Raw genomic sequence first — 18062 nt, forward strand, 5'->3', positions numbered from 1 at the left:
ATACAGCATGCAGGGCATCTTTCCGCATCAGATGTGACTGAACAGAAGCTACCCCGGGCTCGGGAAACTTGTCTGCTTTTTCCATGCAGGGTAAAAAACGGTTCATGTTTCGTTTCAATCACATGAGATGAGCATACGGCGGTTGACCGGGGGGGAAGCCGAGACATACAGACAAGAGACATGGAGGCTGACTGACGTGTACTGAACCGATCACGCAGCCCAAATACTAACGCCGAAGCGTCCCAGAAGTGAGTTAAGAGATAGCTAGTGGTGCATCGTAGCTTGGTCGCGCAGTCCCACGATTGCTCTGGGCCATGAACCTCACTCCGAGTCAAGTTTGTCGCCATCTACACGTATGTATGTCGGTAATTGATTACAGACACGGCCGGTTCCGAGACAAGGGGGGCTAGACATATGAAAAACAAAGAAAATTAACTATGGACAGGGACCCGAAAGGGCAGAAAGTAAGGACAAGTACGCCGCAAGGGCAAGTACTCCGTAAGGGCAAGTGATTTCAAAGTCAAGCTTCTGGGCCGTCCGATGCCGGAGTGAGGCCAAGCTTGCCTGCCTGTGTCGGTTAGGAGCCCAGACAGAACAATGCAGGACAAGGCAGCGCACGAGATGCACTCTCTTGGTCTGCATGCGCGGGCGGGCCTTGGCAAACTGGCACAGACAATGGATTATGCGCTCACTTCCATGCCTTGCATGTATGTAGCAAGTGCGGGCTGCAGGTACGCCATACGAGGCACCGATAAGGAGAGGAGGGCAAAGGGCTGGGTTGAGGACCGGGATACGGATGGGTTGGGGGTGTTTACACAGCAGTGACGGTAAGAGACGGATGCTCGCAGCAACTCATGCCGCCAGACTGGCGCTTTTCTACAGCAGTACCCTTTATTACTTCAGGAAACGCAGCAGCAATAACAACCTCGGCTCGGGTCTCGCTATAGGTCCGGGACGGGGGATGCGGACCTGCTGGCCGGGTCCGGCGGATCCAGGCACCTGACTAAACGAGACTCAGAGCCGCAACTGCTCTGCCACCGCGCCTGTTATCTTCTGCGAGGTTGTACGACATGCAGGGAACTGGAGTGCATACACCGAAGGTGGTGGGCACAGAGAGGGAGGCATGCCGAGCGAGATGTACCTATTATGTAGGTACGGAGCAGCGAGCTCGCGTCGGCCGGCACCGAGCATGGCAAACTGAGGGAGGAAACTAGGCTCGGCCTTGGTTGCTTGCATGTATATATGCACGGGCGTCGTACACGCCGGACTCGACGAGATGGAGAGCAGCCTGCATGTAAGTCGAGAGACGAGGCTCCTCGGCTGCCTTTTACCGGCTGGGAGCAGCTGGACATATCCCCAAAGAGAAAGAGAGGGCGAAGATCAATGTCAACTAGAGCACGCGATCGATGCACTTGCGGGGAGGACGGGGTGTGTGTTATAGTTTGCGGGCTTCTGATATAGGTGGCGGCGCGGAGACGCAGGTGGGCGGGTGGACACAGACGGGGAAAATCCCCGGGGTTCCCCTGGCGCCAGGGACAAGAGACGAAGGAAGGCTGTGGTCCAATGACCGGGAAGATGGCCCTGATGGCCGAATGGATACGTGCTTGGGCAGCTCGTAAGGACAAGACTTGCTCCCTTGGACGTGGAAGACTGACAGGAAGTTCAGGAACTAAGAAGAGAGGGACGCCGAGTCCACTTTGCAAGAGGTTGTTAGTCTGTTTACAAAGTAATAAATAAAAGACAGACTCAAGACCAAGCCTAGGAATACAGGAACGTTAGGAGGATAAGGGGAGAAGAACGGGCTGCGATTGGGCTGCAAATGCTCCGCAGTTTGTCTTCCCCGGCCCACCGTACACCCACCTCCGTCCACACTCCACACTTTGCAAAAGATGGGTGCTTCACTTCCCCCCTCGCAATCACCGGCCGGGGCTGAGCCGTTGGAGAAGGCGGGCAATGATGTCGGCGCTTGAGGCTGTGGGGAAAAGGCGGTGGGTTGCTGAGCTATAGACTGCACGTGCGCGGGCCGGCTGCAAACTAACGGAGGTTCAACTTCTTACGAGAGCCGTCTTCTTGTTGTTGGCTTTGGTGGCGGACCGTCTCTGGCTCGGCGTCCCCGTACATGGCGGACGGAAGGCTTGGACCTGGCACGGGCGACTGGTTGCACGTCAACGGTCCTTGAATGCCGTCTCGCTCTCTACTAAACACGGCGGTTCTGACCGCGACTCTCACCATGATGCTGTTCTTGTTCTGGAGTCGACTGCCGCGCCAAAGGTTCGCCATGCTATGGCCAATGGCCCCCCATCCGACGCAACCCTCGCGCTCGTGGGCTTTGTAATGGGCCTTAATGCATGGCTGAAAGATGTAATGATACAACTGACCAAGATAAACCACTCCCCTCGTGGCCAGGCCCGTGATCACGGGCAACAGAACCGTCACTGTCGCCACGGCCATGGTCCTGAGCTTGCCTAGCTCGTATGTACATGTGTAGATAACGCCCCTGTGCGCGAGAGGGTCTAGACGCCGGCTCATCGGATCTTTCGCTGACGTCCCCCGCAGTCGTCTCTTACTCGGCCTGGGTCAACGGGCTTCTTCTCCAACTCACGCGGATGGGATGGCGGGGCCGTCCGGCGCAACCTTGGCCCCCCATGCTGCTCCGTGACACTTGCCGGATGGGGTAGGTGGCTGCCCCGGCTTCCCCGTCGGGACCCCCCGGCGGAACAGCTCAGGATCTGGATTGGAGCTCTTCGAGTGCCAGTTTGGCATCTCATCGTCCTGTGGGGGGTCAGGAGGGGGAGGCGAGCTCACGAGGTCAGGAACCCGACGACAACAACTGGACCTTGCTTCTTCCTCTGGCCTGTCTTCAATCTTCGAGGTCGGCCCGTCGTATTGTCCAATGCAATTATCTGGCTGCCCCCCCTGTAATCTCATCGTGCTTGTGTTGCTTTTTCGCCATGTCCCTGCCCCCCAACGCCGCCTACCCCCCAACGCCGCCTATCTCTCCGCAGCGAACCCCAATGCCCTCCGCATCCAAAAAGCTCGGCCGTGCATATCAATCTGGAGAGAAGCACGAGTATGATGCGTATGTATGCACCATCACGGCATGCTTATCACGCCCACACCCTCTCATCTCCCACTCCCACTCCCCCTCTCACTCCCACTCCCCAGAGGCCCGGATCCCTGGAAATTCATCAACAGCTCCGGGAACCGGCTGTGGGCAATGTGACGCTTGTGGCGGGGTGCGAGTTGGCGCGTGCCCATGCTCGCTCATCGGCTCTTGACCGGGGGGCACATGCGTGTCTCTCTTGTGCTCTTGCAGGCCTCGGGGGAGACGCATTGGCGCATGGGGACGTAAGTATTTAGAACGATGGGCTGCCCGTCTCCCGGAGGCTCTTGCGACTCCGAACGAGCTCTCCTTGTGGTTGGTCCTGGGATTGACCTCCAGTATCTAGTCGCTCACTTGTTGTTCTTGCTGTTTCCGGCTCCGAGTCGAGCGAGGGTCAGAGGGAGAAGAGATAATATCGTTAGCCTTGCTCGCGAGTGCTCCAACCGGTCGCCGCCATGGTGCGCTCATCACTTGTCCTGTCGCTCGCGGCGGCGGCGTCGTCGGTCCTTGCCGCAACGGACGCGCCCGCCCAGGACATTGTTCCCGGCGCGTACATCATCGAGATCAAGGAGGGCCAGGTCAGTGTCATTGTTTTGCTTCTGGGATGAGACGAGACTAACACGGCAGCAGGACCCCCGCGCCGTCTACAACGCGGTGGAAAAGGAGGGCAAGACGCGGCTCAAGCTCGACTTTGAGCTCTTCAAGGGCGTGTCGGTGCAGATGGACGACGTGAAGAAGGCGCCCAAGAAGGCGGCCGAGATTGCAAACATGCCGGCCGTCAAGAACATGTGGCCGGTGCGGCTGTATAACATGCCCAACCCAAAGGTCGAGTGGATCGGGACGACGCCGCGGGGGCCGGCGGGCGTCGTGGCCGAGCGGCGAGCCGTGGGCCACCCGAACAAGACGGGCGACAGCTTCTCGCCGCACACGATGACGCAGGTGGACCGGCTGCGGGCCAAGGGCATCACGGGCAAGGGGGCCAAGATTGCCATCATCGACACGGGGGTGAGTGGACGCCGCCGTGGACGGGGCCGGAGACTCGGGGACTGACTCGCGGGGCGGAATCTAGATCGACTACAAGCACCCGGCGCTGGGCGGCTGCTTCGGCAAGGGCTGCCTGGTCTCGTTCGGGACGGACCTGGTGGGCGACAACTACAACGGCAGCAACACGCCGGTGCCCGACAACGACCCGATGGACTGCGGCGGGCACGGGACGCACGTGGCGGGCATCGTGGCGGCGCAGGCCGGGCCCGGCAACAGCTTCGGCTTCACCGGGGCGGCGCCGGACGCGACGCTGGGGGCCTACCGCGTCTTCGGCTGCAAGGGCCAGGTGTCCAACGACGTGCTCATCGCCGCCTACAACCGCGCCTTCCAGGACGGGGCCAACATCATCACGGCGTCCATCGGCGGGCCCAGCGGCTGGTCCGAGGATCCGTGGGCCGTGGCCGTCTCGCGCATCGTCGAGCGCGGCGTGCCCTGCACCGTCTCGGCCGGCAACGAGGGCGACCAGGGCCTGTTCTACGCCAGCGGCGCCGCCGACGCGAAGAAGGTCATCGGCGTGGCCTCGTTTGACAACACGCTCACGCCCACGCTGCTGTACGGCGTCCGGTACGCCGTCGACGGGGGCGACGACGTCGGCTTCGGCTACGTGCCGGCCAACCCCCAGGCCTGGGACAAGGTCACGCTCGACCTCTGGGCCACCAGCCTCGACCCGGCCGTCAAGGACGACGCCTGCTCGCCGCTGCCGGCGGGCGGCAACACGACGGACCTGGCCAGCAAGATTGTGCTGATCCGGCGCGGCTCGTGCCCCTTTACCGACAAGGCGACCAACGCCGCGGCCCGGGGCGCCCGGTACATCATGTTCTACAACAACGTCGCCGGGGCGCTGTCGACGGACCTGTCGACGGTGCCGCGGATCCTGGCCGGCGGCATGGCCACGGCCGAGGTCGGCGAGGCGTGGGTGGCGGCCCTGCGCGCGGGCAAGCGCGTGACGCTCAAGATGGCGAGCCGCGACAAGGCGCAGAGCAGCCTGCTGTCGGTGCCCAACAACGTCACGGGCGGCGCCCTCAGCACCTACACCAGCTGGGGCCCCTCGTGGGAGATGGACCTCAAGCCCCAGGTCGGCACCCCCGGCGGCAACATCCTGTCGACGTACCCGCGCGCCCTCGGCAGCTACGCCGTGCTGTCCGGCACCTCGATGGCCTGTCCGCTGGCCGCCGGCATCGTCGCCCTCGTCGCCCAGGTCCGCGGCACCTTCGACCCGGCCCTGATCGAGAACCTGCTGTCGGCCACGTCGCGGCCCCAGCGCTTCAACGACGGCGCCAAGTTCTACGACTACCTGGCCCCCGCGGCCCAGCAGGGGGGCGGCCTGGTCCGCGCCTTCGATGCCGCCTACGCCACGACCCTGCTCGAGCCGTCGGGCCTGTCCTTCAACGACACGGACCACTTCGTCACGGCGCTCAACTTCACGCTGAGCAACAGGGGCAGCGAGGACATCACGTACAGGCTGTCCCACGTGCCCGCCGTCACCATGTACACGCTCAAGGCCGACGGCTCGCGCTTCCCGGCGCCCTTCCCCAACGACGCCGTCGAGTCTCCCGCGACGGTCAGGCTGAGCGAGGACTCGGTCCGCGTCGCCCCGGGCCAGTCGGCCTGCATCGACGTGCTGCCGACGCCGCCGCAGGGCCTCGACGCCAAGCGCCTGGCGCTGTGGTCGGGCTGGATCGCCGTCAACGGCTCCGACGGCTCGTCGCTGTCCATCCCCTACCAGGGCCTCACCGGCTCGCTGCACGCCACGCAGGTGCTGGGTGCCGCCGACACGTGGATCGCCCACTCGACCGACACCAAGCTCAAGCCCGTCGCGGCCAACACGACCTTTACGCTGCCCGGCCCCGGCAACGCGGCCCCGGGGACGGACCTGCCGGCGCTCGTGGCCAACCTGGCGCTGGGGTCGCCGCGGATGCGCGCCGACATTGTGCCCCTGACGACGTGCCCGCCCAACATGACGACCGAGGTCTGGGGCGTCAAGACCATTGGCCAGCCCTTTGGCTTCCCGTCCAAGTGGAACACGCGCGGGCCGGGTTCCTTTCCCTGGGACGGCCGCCTCGACTCGGGCAACTACGCGCCCCCCGGCAAGTACAAGTTTGTGGTGCGCGCGCTGCGCATCTTTGGCAACGCCGCGAACAAGGCCGAGTGGGACGTGAGCGAGTCCGCCGCCGTGCGCATCAAGTATGCGTGAGGGGGAATGATGGAGAGCAAGAGCACTTGCCTCTGCCTCCCCATGATGTGATGGAGGATGATGACGAATATGCGATTTCTCCATATACATAATTTCTCCTTTATTCTGTTCTTGCTGTAAATGATGCCCCTTGCGTATTGGGGCAAACTATATGTATCATGGTTAAATTCTGAACAAATATCAAAGCTTGGTTGATTATCATGGCCACCGTTGTCAACGTCTCTGCACCGACTGCTCTGATTCGCCAACCGCCATCCTCGGAGAGTCGGGGAGTTTGATACTTTGCTTTCCATGCTCCCACGCGGATGCTTCGGACTTTGTTGGTTAAATCGGCCGTGCCTAATCTGCCCTGCACCGGGATGGTCCACGTATCCTCTCTTTATTTGGGCACTTTAGGCACCTACTGCCCACGGGGTGAAATCCAAGACAGTCTCGTCCCCTGCTCCGTGGTCAATGGGGTCATCTTGCTCCTCCTCGACACCCTCCTGCCTCTCTGCGCCGGTGGTGAATGGCGAGTCATGCCGGTAGGTGGCCACATTTGCTTTTCGTGAATCACGTCGTCGTCTTGCTCGTGTCTGCCTGCCAGGCTTCCTTCCAAAGCCTTCCTCACAGTCACATGCTACACGTAGCAACTTGACTGCGGTACTCGCGAGCGGCATTATGGACAGGTGAAGCTCGCGAGGCCAAGGCTCCGTTGAAGGCTGAGAGTCACATAGCCGCGGGATGTCTCATTGCACCCGTCAAGATGATGTCAAGTCTGCTTACACAGGGAACAGCCGAACAGGTGCTTTTATTTGGTTGCCTTGAGACTAAGGGGACGTCTGCCTAGGGGTCCAGTCTTATTGTCTCATGCAGGAGGCGTGGGTTCAGGAATGGCTCGGCCACCGCGGCGGGGCTGGCGGGACAAAGGCGTGCCTGCCACTGCCATTGACGAGAATCCAGACGAGGAGAGGGATGGGAGGATGTTGAATTGTTGATAGCGATTTCTCGCTGGCCAGTCGGGGATCTAGCTCGCGCGGGGACGAGCGAGCCCATGAAACGGCGCCCTAAATTCATACTAAGCACTGTAATCTGATGCTTGCACGCGAGTAATTGCCTCAGGCTCCCGTTGCGCGTGAGACGGTGCTTCTTGTTGGCTGTTGAGGAGATGAAGTCTTGGAAGTTGGAAGTTGGAACAAACCCGGCCGCACTCCGAAGGAACCGAGACGGGGGCCCTTGTTGATTGACCTTCGGTGACTGTCCGTCCAGGTAGCCTCTTCTCTGAGCTTCGTACCGCGGATCTGTCTGGTACGAGAGCTGGGGTCAGCCGAGGGTTCCAGGTACTTCTAGGCGTCAATGAATGACTTTCCTGCAAGGCACTCGATGTACAAAGTCACCTGACGCCGGGCGATTCGGCGGAGCCAATGGGCAACAAGGTTCAGCAGCACCGCATGGCGCTAGGCCAATCACAGCTGCCTGGCCACGAGCTCTGGCCAATGGGCGCCCGCTACGGACGCCTCCAGGCCAGGCAGCAGCATTCTGGGGCCCGGTCCGAGGGAGACGGGTGCTGAAACAAGCTGCAACGGCACGGCTCTCCTCTCCTCTGCCCATCACCGACGATCCATCAAGAGCACACGGCATCGTTTCCCTCCCCATCTCCCTCATGCCAGCTCCTCCTGTCCCCCCGACCTCGCCTGCAGCGACCTGCTGCCGTCGCCCGTCTGCGAATCGCCTCATCCCTGGGTCGTCCAGCGTCGCAACCACCCGCGGCTCTCGCCATGAACTCCTATCTCGCCGGCGCCGGCTTCCAGCTGCCCTTTCAACGCCGCCTCAGCCGTCTCTACAATGACACCAAAAAGTCGACCGACTTCCTCCAGGAGCCCGTCCGCAACGAAGACGACCCGGACATCAAGGCCCTGCACCGCAAGCTGCGCATCCAAAAGGACCGCCTCGTCAGCTGGGGGCTCGAGTGGTCCGACTCGTCCCAGTCGCCCGAGATCGACGACTCCATCTCCGAGGCCGGTCTCAGCGAAGTCGTCGCCAGCATCATGTCCACCATCAAGGACACCCTCGCCGAGGCCGAGCCCCTCTGGCTGAGCTCGAAGCGCCTTGTCGACTCGCCTCGCCCCTCGTCGGATCGCAAGCCGCCCCTGCTCCACTGGGATAAAGCCCGCTTCGAGGACCTTGTCCACGATCTCACCGTCTCCATTGACACCCTCTACGACCTCTCGCGCACCCGCTCCTCCGCAGCCATGCCCCGTCGCTCCTCCAAGACTGGTTACAAGGCAGCCCCGTTCGCCGAAGAGACTAGGCTCTTCGAGTCCAGTCGCGTGCAAACCCCCCAGCACATCGACCCCCGGGACTTGCTGACGCCATACCCACTCGACAGCTCTCATCGCCAGGTCGTCTTCCTCAACAAGTTAGCCTATAACAACCTGGTCCGGGGCACATCCACGGTCCCCTATGCGCCCCTGCTTCTCGAATATGCCACCTTCGATCCCATGTATGCCGCAACAGGCATCATGCCGGAAATGGTTCGCTTCGAGAAGCTGTCGGCCGCCCTTCAGCAAGATCCCCAACGAGCCCCCGGCACCTGGACCGGCCTGCCCCGACTTCTCGGCTACTTTGAGGACCTGGAGAACTCGCGTCTCGGTCTTGTCTACCGGCTCCCCTTTTCCTTCAGTCACTTGTCCCCCAATCCATCCCCCGACGGCCTGCCCCTCAGCCTTCAAACTCTAAACCATCTCCTTTCACGTCCTGAATGCGAACCTCCGCTCGAGGCCAAATTCAAGTTAGCCTTCAATCTCGCAAACACCGTCTTCGATATGCATGCGAGAGGCTTCGCCCACGGCAACCTCAACGACAAAGACATCTCGTTCCGCGTCGAAATCACCTCGGGCGACGACAGAGCCCGCCCAACGGCTGATGTTCGATGCCCACTAATCTCATCCTTCGACCTATTTGGGGAAAACACTTCGGCTGCAGAGTCTTCCTTGCGGCGCCAATCTCCAGATCCTCGCGCCAGCCAGAGCTCTCCGTTGCGCAAGTCGACGGACGAACGCGTCCTCGAACTTTACTCCTTGGCCATGCTCCTGCTGACGATTGGCTTGTGGACAAAGCTCGAAGTCCTCGCCCCTGACCTGGCCAGCCCTCTGGATTCCTGCCAGCTACTAGACCGTCTAGCGGTCAGGTGCGGCAGCTTCTACGTCAAAGCTGTCCGGGAATGCTGGCATGCCCTCGACGAGGAGGCTTCTGGCAATGTCGAGGCCGAGGCTCTTCTTTCGGCCGTACAAGTGCGTGCGAGCCGATACCTTGAAGCGTGTTGTTTTCTAGACGGCATCGGCGAGCTGGAGCGGCGCATGACCCAGGATCTACGCCAAGCGGTTTCCGAAAAGCGGCGACCCATCGAGTCTTCCAAGGATAAAAAGGCTTCTAGTCCTCTTAGGTCTTTCGGTGGTGATCGAAAGATGCCACTCGCATCGACCGAGCCTGCCATTGGCAAGCCATTGGAGAGGCTCGCTTCAGCTAATGTCAAGGGTGATGGTAAGTTTCCCCCTCCTGGAAACACGATGAACTCATGTCGCTGATGCTTTGGAAAGATGGCCTCGCCAAGGCAGCGGCAAAGTCGGAGACTAAGATCAGGCTCTATCCGCATGTTCCCCTTGCGCCTGAAGCAGTCGAGAAATGGAACACCATCGTTATGCCACAGATCAACCAGGCATTGCGGCACTTTTATCGCAAGCACCCAGAGTCGGTCGAAATTTCGCTTGAGTCTGTCGGCCCGAGTCCCTCCAAGACACAGCCCACAGTCTTGGTTGTCTGCACATCGGTCGGCAAGGTACGCGCCATTCTCAAGAAGCGGCTCGGCGATTTATTCGACAGCACCGTCACGGGTTTTGGATTGAAGGTCTGCAAAGGACATGTTCTTCGATCCCGGAGACAGGCAAAGCCCGGTACAGCCCATTTGGCACTCCGCAAACCCCGGGGGCCAGGGTCTGGTCGTGACTCGGGATCCGACGACGGTGAACCTGGTGCGGTCAATCCCGAGTACCAGGAACGGCCCTATAATGGGGCGAGCATTGGAGCGTGGATCGGCGACCGTCATTTGCCTCCGGTCAGTTTCGGAGGGCTTGTCCTTGTCGACGACAAACCCTACGGTATGACCGTCCACCATATGCTCGACGACCCGGACCCGGACTTTGGGCACGAAGACACTATGCGCAGCAGCGCCGCGGCTGGTGGATTCTGGTACTCGGAACTGGCTGAAAAGGCGAGAGATGATGACGCACACGGCCTCTCTGACACCGAGTCTGAGCCGTATTCAGAATCCGACCTCACGAGCGACTATGACGACGATGAGGAGGCCGAAGAGGACGAATTCGAACCGGGCGATATTCCCGGAGTCGAGCCCGATTGCGGCGATGGCTACCTTGTCACCCAACCAGCCCTGGACGACGTAGACGAGGGCTTCTATCCTTGCTCCGAGACCGAGGACAAGGACCATCTTGACATGTGTGGCTTAGGCAAGGTGTTTGCGTCGAGCGGCATTCGCCGCAAACAGGTAGACGGCCTCGTCCACGAGGTGGACTGGGCTTTGATCAGGTTTTCTGACGGACGCCTGCCCGCCGACAACTGCATTCCCCGGGCGGTTGACGGATCCTCGCGCGGTGGGCGACCTGGCAGGCACGCAGACGCACCCCTCATGCGCCCCACTTCCGTTGCGCCGTCGTCTTCTCTCCCCGGCATGGAGGTGCAGTGCATGGCGAGGACGAGCGGAGCGCAGACGGGGCAGATTCTGCCGGCCTTGACGAGCGTCAAAATCTACGGTCGCACGTCCCCTAGCCATACGTACCAGATAACCAGCTCGCAGTCTGCCGACGGAGAGGACCCGGGGCAAAGCTTAGGAATTCCCGGAGATAGCGGCGCTTGGGTGGTTGACCGCCATCACGGGCAGCTTTGCGGGCACGTGCTGGCCTGGAGCCAGCGAAAGCGTGTCGCTTACATTTGCCCCATGGACATTCTGCTCCTCGATGTGGCCGAAACCCTGGAGGCCACCGAAGTAAGGCTGCCCGGAGGTGAACCTGTGGTTACCTTTGGTGATGCGGATGACGTGGCCGAGATTGAGGGCAGAGCCGATGAGGATGACGGGTTGCAATATCTGCAGGAAGAGACCAATGATGACGACGCAGAAGAGCCTCCCCAGCTGGCCGGAAGGATCCCAAGCACGAAACAATCGCCAGGCCACAGCTCACAGGGCCCCGGGGTGAGCAGTCAGGGCTCCTCTACTCCAATCAGGTTGGAGACGTCGAGCGAGCTCCGAGGCCTCGCGAATAAGCTGGAGGAGTTGAGCGTCAGCCCGTGTCGGAGGATAGGCGTTTCTTGATGAGCCACGATGGCGAATGCTCTTCTGGGCATGTAATGTGGTATTCTTTCAGGGGAGAGGGTGCATGGCTGGGACGGCGAGGAGCCGGAGCTTGCATCTCTTTGGTGTATTGGGAACAAGAGGGCAGCATAATGTGCGACGCGGGACACTCCCAAGGCAAACCGGCCTCGCAAAGACGAGCGAACTCATGAGGCATTGATAAGCAATAAAAGCGGCAGTGCGTGTCAAGGTCGATTGGCCAAACACTCCTTTACATGAAATCGTCCTCCCAATCAGCGTCTCTGTCCTGGTTACTCGTCGAAGCCATGTTTTCTTCAGTGAAGATGTCATCATAGGCGTGGTCCTTTTGCCACTTCTTTTCCTTCCACTCCTGCGCCTGGCGGGCCTCTTCTTTTTTCTGATGGTGAGGAGTAGAGGTCAGCGCTTTACTGCAGTCGGGCCGTGGCCAGTGTCAGGCAGCAGCGGTAGCCGGGGTAAGACAAAGAAGTGTGTGAGTAAAGGGGCCGATGGTGACTTGACTGACTCGTTGCTGCTGTGCTGCCTGGTCTCTCCTCCGCAACTCCATCAGGTGATCGTCCCGCTCCTGTTTCAGATCGGGCTTCTTCTCGACCCTGGTCTTGTTGAGACGGTTGACGATGGGGTTTTCGCGCTGGACGACGAGTACGCGCTTGACCTGCGGGATTGACGTTGAGTTTTTCTGTCTCTCCCTCTTGACGGAGACAACGATAGCCTGGGTGAGAAGGGGATAAGGGGAGGCAGACCTTTCGCTGATCCTTGAAGCTGACTTGGCCGACTTCCATGCTTCCATCTTTTTTAAGGTTGGACCAGGGCGTGAATATGACGGTGATGTTGTCCTTTTTGTTACCTGCCAGAAGACATGGCGGTTAGGCTGGAATTTGGTCGATGGCGGAGAGGGTGTGGAAACGCGCCTTCGATGGAGTTTGCCTTTGTCAGCTGGGCAAGGTCGGCGACGAGGGCTTCGGGCAGCGCGTCCCATGATTGACCGTCCTGCATGCGGAGGTATATGTGGGCGCTGGAGAGCTTGTCGACATGGAACTGGAAGTAAAAACAGGGTGTAAGTCCATTGCTCAGGGCAGGGAGGCAGGCCCGGTCACATCATACCCTGGAGGGCGATGATTAGCAACAACAGCGAGAGCAGAAGCAGAGCTGTGCCAGAACGCCTCACCAGACATCTTGCTCCCAACCAAACTTGATCAAGTCCTCGTCTGTCCCATTGTATCAGCCAATCTGCGGCATTTCTCCCGGCTCATCCAAGAGCCCTCACTCTCAAACTTGTCCTTGCCGACATAGACGAAGCCCGGAGGGTCGACGACGTCGGACGTAAAGTAGTAGACCATGCCTGGCTTTCCCCGGCCCGGACTACGGCTGTATGCTGTGTGCTACAATGGACCCTTCGACTCTCGCCGGGCCCGGAGAGAGGCTGGCGTGCAGATGTGGCAGGGCTTGTGGCCGTGTGAGCGCGGAGTAAGATGGAAGAGGATTGGGCTTCTTTTGGTGGTGGCGAGGATCAGATGGTGCGTGGGAAAAGGGTACATGGGTGCTAGCTGGCACGTGGCAAGATGGGGGGGCGGTCGAGATGTGCCGAATGTACTGCGTTCACGTGATGCAACCAGCATTTGCTGCGCGAACGTGCATCCAGCCCGGCATGACAAAACATCACCATCGACACGGCCCAAAATGCCTTTTCCCCGACCGGAACATTGTGGCCGGCGACCCCTTGCTGCCGCTATTCTGTGTCACGGCTACCTGCAGCTCGTCCGCCGTCACCAAAGTACCGAAAAAGGCCCCGACAGAGGGCTGTGATGACTCTCTCCTCGCACCTCCCCTCGCGCCTCTCCTCGGCCAACCGACGGCGACTGCAGCGGGGACTGCAAAGAGAAATGAAGAGGGGGAGAGTGTGGGGGCAAGAGAGATGGAAGGGTCAATATTTGGGTGACAGGGCCAACCTGGGCATCTTGTCCAGTGTCTCAAGTCTTTGCTTCTTCCGTCTCTTCTCTCCCGGCTCCGCCCCGAAGCACTTCGCCGTGGGCAACGTCAACTAACTCTTGCAGTGTGCGTGGTGATCCTGCCCTGGCTTCTCTCCGGTGGGCCCTTGACTCTCAGCCCCGGCCCAGGTGAGTCGGTTGCACAAGTCAGTTAGTCCGGCCTTTGGGGTCAGAAAGGGCGGGCGGCCCTGGCCTGGCACCCCGAAAGACTTCGGCGCACTATTCCCCACGCGCCTCCTCCGGCCAGGTCGGGCAAGAAGCCTTGTGGCCACGCCCGGCGCTGCTGATCTGCCTCGTGCGGCAGCGATGGCTGGCCTTGGCTCGCCTTCTAGTGTTGGCCGGGGTCCAAGGCATCACATGGACGGTAGAATCGACAACCGAGATAATAAGCTTCTCTTTTGTTACGAACCTGGAGCCGCTCACCACCCCGATCTGGATTTCGGCTGCCCTCCGAAATTGAACGCTTCAATCTTAGATTACATGTAACAGCCGCTCGCTCTCAGGAAATCACTCGCATGGCTCATGGCCAGCTTCTTCCACCCTCGCCCGCCCAAACGCCATCCTCAAGTACAAGTGAGAGAGGGAACCACAATTGGCTAGGAAAGGTCGTAACGCATCTGCGCCGGACAAGTCATGGCGCTCGCGGCATCGAGATGCCTGCATCTCGGGCCTTGCGCATCAGAGAACGCTCGTCTGAGGCTGCAAGGGTGGTCAGCATGCTGTTGGTCCGCTCGCAGCCCACACCAGCATAATTCTTACATGGACTCTCGGGAGAGACTTGGGAGTTGGATACGGAAACGGCTCTCGTGTCGAGCTGCTCGACCAGGGCCGCACCCGCGTAATCCCCGGGCAAGAACTCGTAGATGTCGACACGGATGACGTACGTCCCTGGATACGATATCGACAGGTCTGTAAAGGGAAACACAAACGACTCCCTGCCCGTCTTGGAACTGGCGACTTGGAATCTGCTGACGGCCTTTGTGCCCTGCAGATATCCGTCGAGGACGGACCCTCGTCGGTCCAGGACGGTGACCGTGGCAAAGTAGTCGACGTTGGGATCGGCCTGTCGTGCCGACTGCTTGGCGATGACTGGCGGATACAGATAAGTCCCAGCCTGCGTCCTCTTCGGCGGCTGTACGCCAATCTTGTTGTCGGCCATGCTGCAGCGAACGCGAACCTGTTCTCTCGCTTGAAAAGGATGGTCCGTTCTTTGGCTGGATGGGTAGCTGACTCTGGCCGGCATGGCTGGGGCCTTGATATATCCGCCGGGAGACCCTTTGAAGCGACGGAGTGAACTTGGAGTGGCCCCAACCGTGGCAAGGCGCAAATCCCAGACACAACGGTCACCCGTGTGTAGGTTGGTCCAAGGACTGCGTTTGCGCGCGATGGCGAAACCCCGACGTTTTTCGCAAAAGGATGAGCCGGGTCAAGCTGTGACAATAGGCTTGTCTGTTACTTGGCGGTGACACAGGCAGGCAGAATCGAGTCGCCGAGGTGGGTGTGTCGGGCCGGGCGGTAGCAAGGCAGCGAGGGTTGATGGAGGGAGGAGCCGTGGCGCGTGAGGAGACGAAGAGGGCTCGATGGTAACAAGGCTCAACGAGAGTAATCATCAGGGCCGGTGGAAGGGGCACATATATATCTGCGTCACTCGGGGCAAGCAGGTTGCTGTCTTGTCCCTTGGGAAAAGTTTCTCAATGGGACGCACAGCCTGGGACAGCATTGGCTGATGATGCTACAGTGCACACGCCAAGCGGGAGTGACCTATCAACGCCCGGGGAAAGGGCCGGCGGCCAGCGCTGAAATAGAGATGTTGTCTCTTCCTCTTGTCTTACAGGGCATGAGGCATCAAGATATGCCAGTGGGCCACCCCCCAAGGGTCGACGGATCCTGGGCCAATGGGGTTGCGTACCAGCCGCGTGAACGCAGACGCGCAGGTTCCGAGGTTCCAGCCCAGCGGTTCGGGACGCCAGTGCTGGGAGGGCGAAGAGATCACTATGTAATCTGAGCCATCTCAGACACGTGCCTCGGATCTCTCTCTTTCTGTCGCTGTCCTCCTTTGGGCCATGGAGAAAACTTGGCGCGCCCGGCCGGGGCCTGCCTGGCACTTGTGCCCCCTCGCTCAGCCCGTGTCTCAGGCGCGAGGTGACGGAGAGGGCCTAACAATAAAGTGCCCGACAGCCTGGGTCGATGGCATTCCGTGAAGAGGGACGAGTTCCTGCACGATGCCGCTGTTCGGACCCCGGCTGGGCTCGGGGGCTTACAAGGGACGCCCCCCCTCCCCCTTCCGGTCTCTTCCCTTTACCCCCATGTTGGCCGGGCTGCGCAAAGAGATGACATCTTTGGACCTCGACCTACGTCTTTTCTCCTCCTCTGTCGCCAACCTGCGTACGCCTGTCTTGTCTCGTCTCCCCTCTCCCGCCCCCATCCCCTGCAACGAGGTGTCGGCTTTTCTCGGGGTGGTGTCCTCGCACCACACCCCCGGAAAGCCTTTGTCTTAATGGCTCACGCGCGATGCCAGGCTAATCAAACGCCGGAAGGCCAGCCGTCACGGCAGGGAAAAGCAAGAGGCTGGGGAGGGAGGATGGAAGCTGGACTGGAGAGAGACTCGTCGAGTGGCACACAAGGATCAAGCCATGACGAGGGACTCGCGTGTTTCCTTTTCTCAGAATGAAGTAAAGGTGCGGTATGAGAGGCCAATAGAAGTCAGGGGAAAGATGAGGACGAGTCGATAGGAGAACTCCCGGCGACTTGGGACCTTGCGACGCCGCGCCACCCCGGGGCCAGGATTTGACAGACGCCGGACAGGGGTTTTGACCTGACCCGGTGTCCCGGTCCATATCAGACATTTCTACGACGGAAAAGGCCACGATTGGTGTGCATCAGCCTCGCAAGGTCTTTTTTATTTCTTGTTTGTTTTCGTAATTACTTACTATTTGTTTCGTCTCGCGTTTTCCTTGTTTATGGCGGTGACGCCGGGCTCTTTTCTCTTTTCCCATCCTCCCTCCCGTTATCTCCGTTGGCCACTCTCTCCCCTCTTGTTCTGTTGCTTCTTTCCACATCTTTTGCCCCCCCGCCTCCTTATCTTGAGAGAATGGCATCGCAATGTCAGCCATCGGGTTCTCTTCCACATTCAGGGAGGAAGCAAAGCAAGAACCGCACAGGGGGGAGAGATGACTAAGGGGCCGCACAGCCCGATCCTGTGTGTGAGTGCGTGTGTGTGACGATGTCGGAGCCTGTCTTGCGATCTGCATGTCTGTCTGATCTCGTTCACGTGAATCAAAAAGAAAGGTGAGCGAGAGAGAGAGAGAGAGAGAAGAGGGGAGGGAGTGGTAATTTGAGTCAGACCAGGCGGTATGGTCTCCAATGAGATAAGCGAACGCGAGCAGTGGCTGATTGATTCAGACACGCTGCAAAACTCCTTGGCCCTGGGCTTGTCGTCATTGATGTTCAGTGACGCGACCCGTCTGGAAGAGCGAGAACGACCTTGGGTGAGCGATGGGTGGACTCGCTTGGCCTCTTTGCCGTCTGTGATACCAACACCACGGCCCTTTGCTCTGCAGCCGACATGGGAGAGCGGAGACGAGTGAGCTTTCTTTTTCTGCCGTTCTGTAACCTTCATTCCTCTCCCGTCTCATCTAATCACGTCGTATTCCACGCCCATCTCGTCCCTCCTGTCCCTCGGGACGGGGAGGAGGAAAGGCGCCCGTCGTCGTTTCTTTCCATGTCACAGAACCCCGTCTCAGCAATGAGAGCTGAAAGCTTTTGGGGTAGGCGGCGACGGCGCACCCCCTCCCCGCTGAAGGCCGGACAACAAGTGACAGACAGGCCCCCCCGTCCGCATTCCATTTCAGCCATTTTGGAGAGGGACATGTCGCGCGGCCCGAAAGCCGATATGGGCACGCTTCGGGACAGGGGTAGACGGTCACGGCACGCCCCAGGCGCCCATGCAGGGATTGAGGGGGAAGGGGGGGAGGGGGGGGGGCGACTTGTACGAACGACAGGTCGGGTGTTTTGGATACGAAGTACACGATGCTGAAACCCCCTGAACTGGGTGCTGGATCTCGCAGCGCTTTTCGTCCAACGAGACGCGACGGTCTTTTCTTCTGCCCAGGCCTCGTCGGGTCCTCGTTGGCTGTGGCAGGCGGGGAGGGCGGAGGCTGAGAGGCTGAGATGCCGAGAGTTTCCGGTGGCCGGCGCGCGTGTCCCGGAAGAGGCGCGCGCCGGGTCGGGGCTGACGTCGGCTTGGGAGCTGCCAAAAATAAAGATGGAAAGAGACAGGATCAAGGGCAGGGTCTGGGCTCGCGTGCAATGGTCCGGGCAGCCGATGCTTGATGCCTGACGTGAATGTATTGT

General features: G+C 60.2%; 4 protein-coding genes across 4 annotated transcripts; 2 read left to right on the forward strand and 2 right to left on the reverse strand.

Annotated features, from left to right (window-relative positions):
- Positions 1-3558: 3558 nt before the first annotated feature.
- On the forward strand, positions 3559-6341 carry HRG_04153 (subtilase family domain-containing protein; the record flags this gene model as incomplete). The annotated part of the gene is made up of 3 exons (XM_044862624.1): positions 3559-3681; positions 3731-4108; positions 4173-6341. 3 exons carry the CDS (start codon positions 3559-3561, stop codon positions 6339-6341), a joined length of 2670 nt encoding a protein of 889 aa, XP_044723650.1.
- A 1757-nt stretch (positions 6342-8098) lies between these two features.
- Positions 8099-11703, forward strand: HRG_04154 (uncharacterized protein; the record flags this gene model as incomplete). Its single annotated transcript, XM_044862625.1, has 2 exons — positions 8099-9863; positions 9938-11703. 2 exons carry the CDS (start codon positions 8099-8101, stop codon positions 11701-11703), a joined length of 3531 nt encoding a protein of 1176 aa, XP_044723651.1.
- A 250-nt stretch (positions 11704-11953) lies between these two features.
- HRG_04155 (coiled-coil domain-containing protein) lies at positions 11954-13061 on the reverse strand (the record flags this gene model as incomplete). The annotated part of the gene is made up of 6 exons (XM_044862626.1): positions 11954-12100; positions 12227-12376; positions 12465-12568; positions 12633-12736; positions 12890-12929; positions 12989-13061. The coding sequence occupies 6 exons, from the start codon at positions 13059-13061 to the stop codon at positions 11954-11956; spliced, it is 618 nt and encodes a 205-aa protein (XP_044723652.1).
- A 1279-nt stretch (positions 13062-14340) lies between these two features.
- Positions 14341-14868, reverse strand: HRG_04156 (uncharacterized protein; the record flags this gene model as incomplete). Its single annotated transcript, XM_044862627.1, has 2 exons — positions 14341-14408; positions 14469-14868. The coding sequence occupies 2 exons, from the start codon at positions 14866-14868 to the stop codon at positions 14341-14343; spliced, it is 468 nt and encodes a 155-aa protein (XP_044723653.1).
- Positions 14869-18062: the final 3194 nt, after the last annotated feature.

The sequence above is a fragment of the Hirsutella rhossiliensis genome (genome assembly GCF_020360975.1).
Source record: "Hirsutella rhossiliensis strain HR02 chromosome Unknown scaffold00003, whole genome shotgun sequence".
Lineage (NCBI taxonomy): Eukaryota > Fungi > Ascomycota > Sordariomycetes > Hypocreales > Ophiocordycipitaceae > Hirsutella > Hirsutella rhossiliensis.